General features: G+C 35.8%; 1 protein-coding gene across 20 annotated transcripts in view; it reads right to left on the bottom strand.

The window, feature by feature from the left end:
• DOCK9 (dedicator of cytokinesis 9) overlaps positions 1–14213 on the bottom strand; it is a 114182-nt gene that overhangs the window by 50879 nt on the left and 49090 nt on the right. For all 20 annotated transcript variants that reach the window (XM_061476273.1, XM_061476280.1, XM_061476284.1 and 17 more), the window contains exons 8-19: positions 12580–12754; positions 11227–11294; positions 7816–7890; positions 7579–7719; positions 6995–7195; positions 6735–6857; positions 4276–4358; positions 3701–3823; positions 1583–1662; positions 1314–1501; positions 1132–1197; positions 111–203 (exon numbers count right to left, since the gene is read on the bottom strand). In XM_061476273.1, the coding sequence (XP_061332257.1) occupies positions 111–203; positions 1132–1197; positions 1314–1501; positions 1583–1662; positions 3701–3823; positions 4276–4358; positions 6735–6857; positions 6995–7195; positions 7579–7719; positions 7816–7890; positions 11227–11294; positions 12580–12754 (1416 nt within the window). The remainder of the gene's footprint in view (positions 1–110; positions 204–1131; positions 1198–1313; positions 1502–1582; positions 1663–3700; positions 3824–4275; positions 4359–6734; positions 6858–6994; positions 7196–7578; positions 7720–7815; positions 7891–11226; positions 11295–12579; positions 12755–14213) is intronic.

Genomic DNA, 14213 nt, shown 5'->3' with positions numbered 1-14213 from the left:
TTTAACTGAAATCATGATCAAGAACTTTGCAATCTTCAAATTTTTTACTGTATTTTTGAAACTTACATAATACCTAAATCAGTGAATATTACCTTAGAAAGGTAGCTTACCTCATCATAAAACTCTGGATTTTGATGGTGATGCAGAACAGCAGCAAATGCACTTCTAGTAAATACTGGTCCACCTGGCCTACCATAGATACACTAATAGCCAAAAAAAAGAAAGAAAGAACAAAAAAAAACCCTGTGAACATTTTCCACTCTTAGCTTAGAATCTACTTCACCTAGAATTTGAAATATTAACCTTCTGTTTATAGAATCATAGAATCGTTAGGGTTGGAAAGGACCTTAAGATCATCTATTTCGACCCCCCCTGTCATGGGCAGGGACACCTCACACTAAAGCATGTCACCCAAGGTTCTGTCGAACCTGGACTTGAACATCGCCAGAGATGGAGCATTCACAACTTCCTTGGGCAACCCATTCCAGTGTCTCACCACCCTTAGAGTAAAGAACTTCTTCCTTATGTCCAACCTGAACTCCCCTGTTTAAGTTTTAACCCATCACCCCTTGTCCTATTGCTACAATTCCTGATGAAGAGTCCCTCCATGGCATCCTTTTAGGCCCTCTTCAAATACTGGAAAAATATTTAACTTGGCTCCTTTGCACAGACAGGGGCTCACATGATCTGTGGACTACCTGCTGTGCAGTAATGCTGACGCTATGATTTCACCTCAGATTTCCTATGTATTTTTCTATTTCTCTTCTTCCAGACACCTCTTCTACACTGTGGTAGCTCATGAACAAACACAGAGCTCGACTGTGCAGTTGATCTGAAGCTTTAAAATAGTAATTTTAAAGAATTCCTCCTGTGGAGTAGGCATAAGCCACCCTTGTTTGCAACATGTTTATTTTTGGAATTTTCGTTGATACCAGGAAATTAAATGCTCTAAGAGTTCTTCAGAAATCTGTCATATCAAAACTAAGCAAGTTATCTAGAAGTTACTCATATGCCAAATGCAAAAGGAGGACAGAACGGTGCCATCCCAAACTAGATAAATTAATCCAATACTACTGCGTTACTTAGTTAACTGTTCACTATTTTATCAGTCACAAAAATCAAAAGACTGACCTTTAAAGGCAAAGAATCCTCTTCATCAGAATCCTTGAACTCAATGCATACTGCAATATTTCTAGCCTAAAGCATTATTAAAAAACAAAACCCCAAACAGTTAATTGTGTGGATCATCACAGAAATATAAACAATCTTAACTAAGCCTGAGAAACATGAACATACAGTTTTCCTCTACTCACCTTTGCAAAGGACTTTTGACTGTCATATTTCAAGTACTTTGGATAAACATAAAGATGATTGTTGTAGATGGTGAAAGGCTGAGTATGTTTAGGTATACAAGGAACAAATTCCTCTATTTCAAAAGTTATTAGTGTCTTGGTACTGCTTTCAAACTGTTTCATGGGAATGTATGATGAGTTAACATAATCTGAAAATACATAAAAACCCAATAAAAAACTGAAGAGAAAAAGCCTGAATGTCTTATTTAACAGTGTTTACTAATACTCACTTGGAAAATCTGGTGACACATTATCAATAGTAACATCCAGGTTTCCTAAAATAACAGGAAGTTTGGCCATCTTTTCAGGTCTATAGGAAGGGAAAAAAAATCTCACAGTCAGGCCAAATGCAAAACTATCAGATGCCAGAGGAAAGAGAAATAGGAAACAGAAGCAAAAGTAATATCCTGAAATAGGAATATGAGAGGAAAGGTAGTTTGGGGGTGGATGACTGATCTGGTCTGACTTTTTGCTTAGATTCACAGCTTTTCTTCTTTAAATTATGAGAAAAAAAAAAATGGGGAAGGCTTTATTAACAAGTGTGGAAAAGGTTAAGAAAAAGCATCATGTTTTTCTTTAAATCAAAATGGAAAACTTTGTTAAAGATAAGTACGTTAGCACGTAATAACTCATTATAATTTGCAGCAAAGAGGGGACATATAAATAAAGCTTTTTAAAATCTCAATGGCCAGTGATAAGCTTGTATGGTAATGGGGTAAACTTAGGAGACGAGCAGAAGGGGAGAGAAAGCAGAAAGTTAACAAAATGTGTCTTCTACTCAGTAATTTTTTTTCCTACCTCGTCCTTTTTCTAAAGTAGTAACTCACCCTGAAAAAAATTTACTATTAACTACCCTTCAATGACATTTGTTAGATGTTATCATGAAGCTAATTCAGAAGTATAATTTGAAGTAGGAGTATTTTCCATTTTAAAACACGCATGCAGAACATTTTATTAGTAATGATAGTCAGGAGCATAATTTTTTTAAATTATTACAGAGGAAGTGGATGCAGTATTTTCCCAAAATGCAATCTCATGCTGTGAAGCAAACAACTTTTTCTAGTTGGACTTTAGATTCTCATTTCAATAGCTAAGCCTTAGACATTACAATCTATTAATAAAATTCCTGTGACATACTCTACATGATTCCACAAGCAGGATGCTGAAATAACCAAAAGCATTTCCTTAATTCACAAAGTAAAGTGATGTTGCAAGCTAATTTACTAGACTAGTTTCAATTTCAATAATACTGTTTATGGCAAGGAGTATCAGTACACAGCAATTTCAATGCTATGTAAACTCCAATGAAACTTTAACCAGCTTGCTAAAATGGAATTAAAATGCCTGCTACAAACCTCATCTCCTGTCAGATTTGGTAAGCATGAATAAAATAAACTATAGCCCAGGCTTTTTGCGATTAGTAATTATTCATATTAATAAAACTCCAGCTAACTGTACTAGAACAGAATTGGAAATATCTTTGCAAAGCAGCAAAGACTGCTCCATAATTTTATTACTGTCCTGGGTTCAGCAGTAGCAGCCATTTTTTCTCCTTCTTAGTAGCCGGGGCAGCACTGTGTTTTTGACTTTCGGCTTGGGAACAGCACTGATAACACTGATGGTTTTAGTTACTCCGCCAGCAGGGCATGATGGACGTGGCCATGGACTTGTACCCGACCACCCCGCTGCTCCTCCCCATCCCTCCGGGAGCAGGGCTGGGGGGGGAGAAAGCGGGGGAGTGAGCGAGTGGGCTGCATGGGTTACTGACTGCATTAAACCACAACAATATCCTATTTAATAAGAAAGGGTACTAAAACTATTTGTTAATAGGATCACCTGTCAGTAGGAGATTCTTAAGCCTTGCACACAAACTGCTGCAGTGTTTAGGAATACTTTGTAAGAATGAATAACCAATGTTATTTAAGCACCCCGAGCCACATGCACTCCCAAGGAAGGTGGACTGGATACTGGCTTAATCCCTTTCCCTGAGAGCTAGCATTTTCTGTCCAAGGTCAGTGAACATATGATGTTCACACTTGTTTTCCTTTGAGAACCAGAAGAGTGTATTGTGCAAGCATAACTCCTAACATAGGGCTACTTCAGGATATGATGCTTATTACATGTTATACATGGCATAATACTTCAGTCCTGCTTATAGCCACCAAACACTGCAAAAAAAAGATTCAGAACTTGAATGGAGGTCTTGGTAGTATTTATACTACTTCTATATTTGAAGTGAAAAACATACAAATACATCCATCGAAACACCAGATGCTCCAGTTCAAGACCGTAACAAAAAAGGTGAGTTGTTAGGGTTCTGGTTTTTAAAGTGGGGAAATTTGACTTACTTCCTGAAATCTGCTAACAATTTCAGCATGTCTTCATTTGAAAGTTTATTACTGTCTTGTCTGAAGAGAGGAGAAAATCTTGCATTTTTGTCAAGGGTTCCTGAGACATCTTTAAACAGTGTCCTGAAAGTGAAAATGTTCCTTTCAGCTGAGTTTATGAAAGTGTTGAAATTAACTTGAGAAAATTTCTTTACTACAAATTAGAACATTCTGCATCATCCTTCATATTAGGCATTTAGTACTCTTGTCATTGTAAGGTGAGTTTTAACATATAAATAGCTTGGTATAACAAATCAAGTGTGAACCATTTCATTCATAGTAAAATGAAAAATACTGACAATAGAAAACAGTTGGCAATATTCAATTGTTTGAATAAGAATACAATTAATGTTTATAACTTTTTTCCCCTATTACCGAGCTGAAGTATAAATTTGATTGTCAGAAATCTTTGGTTAATTGAAAGTAAAACAAGAAATAATTTAAACAGCACGTGAAGTTTTACAAAAAGTGAGAAGCAGAAAATAATGTTAAAGAAAAGTCAGGAAAAAATACAGCTTGGCAAGATCTGTCCTTACCTAGCTGCCCAGGCAAAAGGCATCCTATATTGACCTAATCTCTGGCATGCCTGCTTAGCGTTCTTCAAAACTTTCTGTGCAACCTGAAAGGAACATAAGAAATAGCCACATTTTAAAAGCTACCTTTTTTGTACCATTAGTACAGATGGAAAACCCCACATGTTGACGCTGATATGAACTGGAAAAATCTTCTTTAGAAGATTAAACCTAAGTACGTGAGCTAAAGAAACGAAAATACCTCTTAACAATTCATGTCAGGTTAAGCAGGACCTGCCGATTTCACAGCATTTCATGGCTGAAAACACAAACCCATCTAACACTCCTGATGATACATATTTAATTAAGCAAGAAAAAAATATTATATACAAATCCCACACAAAAGAGCAAAATTCAAACATAAATTGTGACTCCAGATAAAAATGCCCCCTTCTCCCTTGCTTCCCTATTCACCACCCACTCTATGTACCAGAACACATTCCTGCAGAGTAAAACACTTTGCAATACGTGTATCATATGTACACGCAGACGAGTTGTATGAATATCACAGGGACAATTCCATGTATGGATGTTGCAACACTGTTTTCACTAAAACTTTAATTTTTTCGTTTTGCTAACTTCCAAGCAAACAAACAATTCCATTACACAGAACCAACATGTGTAACATAGCTAGAAACCCACTACTGTGAGATGTTCAACACAAGAGCTGAAATCACTTGATCTAAAGCAGAACCTCCTGACAGAGCAATGGCCTTCTCTTTTCCAGAAATCAGCTTTTCTTATATGCCTACACAGAGCAAAATTATTTGCCAGAGGCAAAAAAGCCCCATGGAGTAAACCTGCCTGAATATTATCCCTGATCTATACTGTTGAGATTATGAAGAGCTGTGTTTATTAGTGTGTTGTTTGAGCCAACTCTCTGTAAAAAGGGGGAAATGTCACTCAGAAGCATAGAACCTTGGCAAGTAATGATCACTAATTCACCATAATCAATGTTTAAGGGGAGAACAAATGATCTTGTGGCTATAGAATTTGCTGCTTCCATTTTTATTTTTTTTTTATTGTTCATAGTTGTAATTCTCTAGGGAACTGGAACTTGCTCATTGTACGGGGAGGCCTAAAGAGCTGCACCACGGTGTTGTTTCAATTTAATACATTGTAATCCCCAAGAACAAGAGCAGGAAAAAAAAAAAAATCAAACTAAGTGTTCAACTGTATAAAATTATAAGCAAATGAATACCAGAAATGCACAGCATAAGTTAATATAGCCATGGATGTTCCTGTTGGTTACTCCTGTAGTGTAGAGTGACAGAAGTCTAACACTCAGAGTCAACTTTGGGAACAGTTGGGCTTACTTAACCTTCCCATGTACCTCAGACCTAAGACCACCAAAATCAGTTACTCAGTTCAAGATTGTTTTAACTGAGTAACAGTCAGCATATACTTCGAAAACAGACCCCTAAAATACCAAGCTGCTGTTTTCCAACAATAACTGAAAAAAAATCTCAAGCATTCCTGGAAAAGCAAATCACTAGTCTGATCTATATTAAGACCAAGAGAAAAATACAGTTCTTTTATGTGTATCTTAGCCAGCGTTAAATCAGTAGGAAAGAACACTGCTCCTCTGCAGAGACTGCAAGTTGACCATTCCTTCTTCCCTTTCACTAGCTGTAAACAGGAAGAATGTTATAGTAGGTTACACTGCTTACAAAAATCTTTTCTCCTGCTATCCTGGTCAAACTATTTAAGTACAACTGTAAATCAACACAATTAAAACTTTCTTCAGCTACAAACAAGAAGCAGCAAGTGACAAAGCTTTTTCTAGATATGTTTCAGAAAACATTAAAATGTTATGTCATCCTGGACTCCTGCAAACTTTGGATGTTTCAGTGGCTTATTTCCAAAAGTGATCTGGAGTTACATCAAATCTGCAAGCATCTTAAACGTAAAAATAGAGGCTTAATGATCTCAATAGTTCTGAAGGAAAAACAACCCACAAGAGGGCAGAAAACATGGTAAACTGTGGTCACCAAAAAGTAAGACAAAGGAAGTCAGCAACAATAATACAGTAAATAAGACAAATTAACTAAGAAACATACAGTTAATTTCTGACATATATTGAATGTTTCATTGTTCAACAATTTTCACCTCAACTTTCACATTAACATCCAATACTTTGAATTCCAATACTCTTTTGTCAAATCAGTTTGTTTAAACCCATTACAAAAATTGCGATTGCATCACAATTATAAAAAGCTAGAGAAATATTTCACAATAATATGTTAGACTTTATCTATAATGTTTCAATTGATAAGTTACTAGTAATAATACAACTTACCAAGTCAAATCATCCAGTTATCTGAATTTCCTAAAAAAGAACTAAGCTTTTGGTTGATATTTAGTGATGTGAAATCAACCTGTCCCACCTCAGCACTTTTTATACATCACAGAAAGTAACATACCTTTGAAGAATCTGAACTTTTCATATATGGTTCAGCACAATGTGTAATACTTCCTTGTAATACTTTTTCTATTCTAGCCACAAGGAAAATGTCAGTATGAGGACATGTGACTGAGAATATTCCCTAGAAATAAGAGAGAAAAATAAAAAGAAAACGCACACACATTTTACATCACATAACAGAAAGCCATCCAAAGTATGTAGGAAAACTCTCTACTTGGATCCAAAATCCTGCTAATTTTTTAGGTTACTCATTCTTACCTGCTTTGGATATTGTAATACAGTTTCATGAATGTCTTGAATTCCATGTATGCTATCACCACTGCCATTCATCATCTGTTGAGATGCATTGGGTATCATGTGCCTTACTGAGGCATGGTTCAAATCAACATGGAAATCTGCTGAAATCTTCCGGTTGTTTTTAATATCAAATAATGATAATGTGACAAAGAAAGGTTCTACCTACACATTAAAAAGAAGAATCAAGTGTCATTGCTGGCATCCGACATTACTGTAAAAAGTATATGAAGGGAAGATGAGTAACATTTGTATGAATAACAAGTGCATGAAAGGAAGATGAGTATAGATGTCCATCACTCTACTGTCAGCATGTAAAAAGATAGTAAAAGAAAAGTTCCACCTTCTACAACACAATGTAAAGATTAGTAGCCAAGTTACTTCTCATTGGATTTAGGTTCTTATTCTTATTATAAAGGAGCAGAAAAAAGCCCACAGTGTAAGTTTCTCAATCACAGCAAGGAATTCCTGCCATTAAGAATATTGCCAACACAATATTAAGACATTCATTATCATGTTAACAAAAAATAATTAGGTGAATTATTTACATTTGTTGTTGGTCCTTCTTCATTTTCTGCAACACAGCTTTGCAAATTAAAAGATAAGTCATTACACTTCACAAGAATTTTTTTTCCAAATTTTTCTTCAAATGGCTTCACTTCTGGTTCTATACCAGAAAAATCAAGTTTCTTTAAAAAAAGAAAAGAAAAATTTAGGTCAGGGTTTTTTATCTCAAAAGGATCAACATAAAATAAAATAACATGCTTCTTTGTAAAAACTCTAACCTGCGCATCTGGATCCAAGGCAAAAAGTTTTACCCTGCTTTCACTTTTCAACTTGATTTCTGCTTCTCTGGTACTCTGTTCAAAATTAGAAAAAAAAAACCAACCCTTAGTATCACACTATTTTAAAGCAACTTGCAATTTCATTCCTTTTTCTGCGATGTTCAAAGCTCTACATGTTTCTGATTCATGCATTCTTCTCTCCCTAACTCAGCTCAATTTAAATTGCTGTATCAGGTCCAAGTAAAATGTGAAAGAAGACTCCCCTCCTCTAAAAGCATTTCCAAGCCTAGAAATACAAAAACTTACATCAGCGACATGTAACCTTCCAAGCTTATGGGAGGTACACTCCAGTATAGCTCATATAGCACTTTGCCTCCTTAAATAGTAACTTTCATAACATTACTTTAAAAGAAGTATGAATGTAGGCTGATGCTCAGAGCTATCCTGAGACCATGAGATTGCTCAGGAAACAACAGGACACCTAAATTAAGGAACACCATCATAGCTCTTTTTTTTTTTTCCTTTTTCTTTTCTTGAACTCTACTGCCAACGAAGCATTTTTCTGCAGGTAGATGGAAACCCCTGAAACTTCCAAAAGTTAAACCCCTCACACCTAAAAGTTACTTAGCAGAGTAGAATGTACACTGATCCTGCCTGTGATCTGTTGACACCTACCTATTAATAGTACACCAAAAGTAAAATGGAACAAAACAGGATGTGAAAACTGATGTTACACACATATTACTTTTGGAAAGAAAAAAGTAGAATTTAAACAGTATTCTATGATTTTTAAAGTCACAGAACATGACAAATAGACATAATAGATGCACCAAAATTACCCAGGTAGGAGAGTTGCCATTCCCAAAGCAGTAGCTGGCTAAACAGGGATACAAAGTATTACATTACAGACAGCTGTCTATTTTTGGATCAGCCTGTATGCGTTAAAAGAAGTTACCAACCCAAAATTCTCATCATTGACCATCGGCGGGTAGTGATCTACTCTCTACATCTGGAGGCTAAAGAAACTCCCATAACTCAAGAAAAAAAGAAAAAAAACAAACCAAACCAAAATCAACTCTTAAGAGCTCCAAATTCTATTTTAGGTTAATAGTATTATTAAAAGAAAAAAAATGTATTTTATTTGACTTAAAGGATGTATTACAAAGAGAAACTTCTGAGGTGTGATTTTGAGTACAGATGCCTTAATGGATTTCATTTATTTTACTTTGTTATCTTTAATACAGGAGAAAAGACCATGAGTTGTTGTGAAAGACATGACCCAGATACTCGATACCAGTAAGAGTATTGACAAGACTTTGCTTGTTCAACAGCCAGTATGATTGAGAAATACAGGACTAAATTGTGAAGAAGTTTAAAGATGGCAAGAAGGTTGCATGCATGTTTTAGAAAGGGAATGGTCGTTGGCAAGAACGGAAGAGGAAGATGAACTTGTCATAAGAACAATGCAGAAACTGTTTCAGCTAAAGCATCTTGAATAGTTTTAGATAGTGGTTTATGAGCTAAAGAGACGACAAGAATATGCACGGGCAGTCGGTCAGAAGTCAAGAACTTAAAATGTATGCAGTCATCAACCCTGTCTATAGCACAGCAGTGACTATAATTCCATTTCCTCATCTGAAAAACAGGCATGTTTTCCTACCTCAAGGAATACTTGGACTCATAATGGTTAAGGAGGTACGTGAGCATGCTTATCATGACAGTCACATAGTTATACAAGATAGAGGTCTAGTTTGTTTTTCTCTGAAGATTGACAAAATACCCAAACAACCAACAGACCATCAAAACTCCTGCAGTCATTCTTGGTACTTAAGTTATAGTAAGTTACAGATATAAGAAACATGAAGCAGGCAGGACAGACAGATATATATATGTGTGCACATCTGTGCACTGAAGAGCACAATACCATCTTATTTAGTTTATGTTATAAACTAACAGTGGTTGATAGAAAAATGAAGGCCTGGAGATGTACTCAACAAGGGTTAAACCTTTCCTAGGAAGACTGTTTTTTCCCCTATTGTCAGGTGCTCTACAATCACCCCTGAAGGAATTTCTCTCTCCTCATACGGATATGAGATCAGCTATTGTGAAAATCTCCTTCTAGAACCAAGAAAAATAATACAGCAGCTATAAACTCTTCTAAAAGAAGGCTCAGTGACTTGCAAGTCTTCCACTGGGGAAAAAAGAACCAAACCCAAACTACAGCTGAAAAGCCAGTGCAAGAAAGAACAGAGGATGAAAAAATCCTCATAAACAGCATTTATATAAAGTAATCAAGTAAAGGCACAGTGTACTAATGTAAATGGGCAGATTTTTCCCCTGTACTTCACAAGGAAAAAAGGCTACAAAAACACATTATTTTGAAAGGTAGTATTTAGTAATGATGAAATAGAATGGGAAAACAAAAAAAGTTATTTTGAAGGAAACAGAAATTTAAATGGGTTCTAACCATGGAATTAAAAAAGCCAGTGCTTAAAGAGCTGAGAAAAATAACATGCTAGAAAAATACCCAGCTTGAAGAGATGACCCACAACCTCTTGACCAGAAGGTTACAGAAACAGGAAGCAGCAGTTGTAGTACTAAAACCATATGCAGGTGCTGCAGCCCTAAATAAAATTCCCCTCTGGAAGTCATATGGAACCTAAGCATTGCAAAACTCTGGCTATAAAGAAAGAAAAATATTCCATACAATAAGAGCATCCAATTTTACATTTGTTTCTGAAATAAATTTTCATAGCCTCGTGGAAGAGCTTTAAGCATCAAACAGCATACTTACAAGGAAAACTTGATTGCATGCACCACAATCCCAATTAATTTCCAAATTCTGGAAGTTACATTATCACATAATAGCTTTTGTGTACATGTGCTAAATTGATTACAAAACAGTCACAGAAAGAATTAAGTCAGCCAACCAATTTGGGTGCTAAAAGTCTGACTATCTATTCTGACTGGATCTTTTGATATGTCAGCTATTGTAATAGATAGAATCATCTCTATTAAGATGCTATTAAACTCTGCTGGACTTTGACAATAAAACCTGACTTTAGTATTAACTACATTTCTATAGAAATACTTTAGCACTTACCTGCATGCAATAAAACAATATAAAAGATGCAAAATACAATAAACTAATAAAATATAAACCATGCTGCTTTTAAACATCATGTCAAGATTTATATAAGCAACTTTAAGACAGTAGCTAGTTTGCCTCTAAAAGCAGAAAATGAAGGAGCTCAATAACCACATCTATACACAAAAAAGCTTCTAAGCTTTCAAAGCGCCACAAACTGACTGGTAGCTAGAAGCCAATACCTTACCTTTATTGAAAGTTCATATATCTTAACTTATGTTCAGTACTTTATATCCTGAGTTGATATTTACAGTATATATTACCTTGGCAATTTCAGGATAGTAGTTATCAAAACTACTTGATGAGCTTTCCAGTTTGCTTTGTTCATCATCTGAAATAAAAACACATTAAAAAAAATAAACCCCCCAAACTACTCACAAGACTCTGTAGCAAAAAGTATTTCTGATTTTTTTTTTTTTAACCCCTACCCCCTCAAAAATTGACAATGCTTAACATAAACGGGTTGTAGACAACTCCATCACTTAACTCTGACACAGTGACTTCTTGGAGGATGTAACCAGTTACATAAATTGGTAAAGTAGCAGCTATTTTGAATCTTACCTAAAAAACAGCTTTAATATTAATTTTGATATCTTTCTGGGGGAAGGGAATACTCAATGCACAAATTTACATTACTCTTTCCACTATGCATTGTAACGTGATTTCAAAACAAGTTCCCTCTATTCCTTAGGTCCCCAGCTCTACCCTCCTGGATTTACTGGACTTACAAAGCAACTATTCAGGTAGCTATAAGCATCTTACGGTTCTAAGGTCAGTTGGGGACCGCTGACTAAAATGTCTTTCACAGAGCTACAGGCTTCTCTTTTTCCAATCTGCTTTTGTTTCAAACATCTTGTTGAATTCCAGCAATCTTAGCCTAAGACTGTGGTATCACATTTTAAACTCTAATGACTCCTTTTGGTACACTGTGCTATTTATAAGCAGAACAACCTTCTATAACATCTCTCAGGTTCTTCTGGATACACTTGGTTTTGTACCAGCTGCCCTCCCCATCCACTGTCAAGAGGAAAAATGTACAAGAGGAATACTGGACTACCCTTTTGCCACCAACCTATACCAACATCACATTCCTTACAGATAGCTGCTGTACCCATTCTTAAAGTGCTCCAACAGAAAAGACTCAACACTCAAACAATCTATTTCAGTACTTTGGGGAAAAGATTGTGGTCAAGGGAGTTACATCTAAGTTTAAAGCCCCTTATTGCAACCACAATTTCTTATTCTTCTACCTACAGTGACCACATAACAGATTATTCCGTTTTGAGCAGCATGTTACATGTTTCAAAGCAAGTGCCTTATAAATTTTCTCTTTTCCTTAAACTCAGTCCTGATTTTTCATTGTGAGTTCAATTTTCTAGACTTCTGATCAGTCTCGTTATCTTCTGGACTTAATTCAATGGGAATCAATATAGAACAGTGTTATTTTAATGGCAAAAGGTCAAAACTCTAATTAGTTCAAACAGACAGCGAAAAGGCCTATAATTTTTATGATCAAAGAAAACAAAAACATTTAGCTGCTATGAAGCCTTTCTTTTCAAATGCATGCACGTAAATGCTGTCACATAACTATGAGCACTGCCAGAAACCCTGCTTACCTTCATGAGACTCTCCATTTCTTTTTTCTTGCATTGCAGCCTCAAAGTTAAGTTGGAGGATTTTGTTCAGAGTGTTTATCCATTCTTCCATTTCAAGTTCACTATCTGCTGCTAAAAGGTAACTACTCTTGTCTTGCATCTTGAGCTCAAATGCGAAACGTCTGACTTTATTGTTCTGTAGGAAAATAAAATATCTTTATAATATCTTTATATACTGTCTATTCTCAAAGAAAGCTACATGTATTGCAGATCTCTTAACAAAAATATACAGTTTGATATTTTGAAAAGTGTATTATAATTACACTTTTTTCTCTCCGACATTTCACCTTTTGAAGTTATTTGTATCTCTGCAACAAGTGGAAGTATGAAAGGTAACAGCACATTTTTCAGTTTCCCATCCTAATTCTGCCTTTAATAATTCTTAAAAACAAAAATATCTAATTTCCAAATATCAAATCTTCATGTACTCATAGAGAAATGAAGCTAAAAACTACTGATTAAGAAAAGCATTAAACTATTAACATTTGAGTAAGAATCATTTCCTTGCTGGGATTTTCTGCCAAAGGTTAATTGTAACCAACTTCAACCCTGAATGCCCTGATACTATCAGTCTTTAAAATATGCATGAAGTTGTGAATAAGTCCTCCTATGTTCCTCAACCATTACTGTCATCCTTTTTGCACAATTTAAATCAAGGCTTTAAATGCTACCTAGCTTGACTCAAGTGTCTGGGAATGAATTCACAAACCTTAAATGAAAATTCTATATTATCATAATTTTAATTCTTAAAAATGGTAATTCATTAAATAAACATTAAAATAAACAACAAGACAGACTTGATGGTCAGGGGATTTTTTTGTTTGTTTTAAGTTAAATGCCAAATTACGTTTTAGTTTCACTGTAGCTCAGATTTTTCAATTAACAGACAAACTACCGTTGGCAAAACAGTCAGCTTTCTACCAAAGATGGGTTTCGTAAGAAGGATACAAATAAATGTATGGACTCCAGATCTAAGGCAGTAAATGAAAACTCTCAAGAACAGTAACCTTTAGCTTTCAACAATATAAAACCTTGACACAGGTGGTAGATATCACTCACACTTGTCAGTTTGTACAAATCACTGAATTAGAGCAATTATGCCACTATATATGACTGTATATGTGATGCAGACACTGCATATTATTATGTGACTGCACTTCTCTGTGATGCAGAAAAGTCTCAATATGCTTCAGTATTAAAACAAAACAACCCAAAAAAGCCAAACCAGCCCCTCCTCATAGGAATGATGCTCCATCCTCCATCATCCTCATAGCCCTTTGCTGGACTTTCTCTAGCATGCCCATGTCTCCCTCTTACTGAGGTGCCCAGAACTGGACACAGGACTCCAGTGTGGCCTCAACCAGTGCTTTACAGCTGTTCAGAGGAGAAGGATCCCCTCCCTCAACCTGCTGACACCACCGCCTTATGGAGCCTGGGACATCATTAGCCTTCTTTACAGCAAGCACATCACTGGCTCATGGTCAACTTGGAGTCCACCATGATCTGCAGATCTTTTTCTGCCAGCTGCTTTCCAGCTGGGTGGCCTGCCCTGTGTATACTGGTGTCTGGGCTTGTTCTCGTCCAGTTCTCTTGCA

Source organism: Pezoporus flaviventris, unplaced genomic scaffold (assembly GCF_033815535.1).
Source record: "Pezoporus flaviventris isolate CSIRO_AGI_PZ_B2104156 unplaced genomic scaffold, CSIRO_AGI_Pfla_v1 ptg000095l, whole genome shotgun sequence".
Classification (NCBI taxonomy): Eukaryota; Metazoa; Chordata; class Aves; order Psittaciformes; family Psittacidae; genus Pezoporus; species Pezoporus flaviventris.
This window is presented reverse-complemented; position numbering and strand designations above follow the sequence as displayed.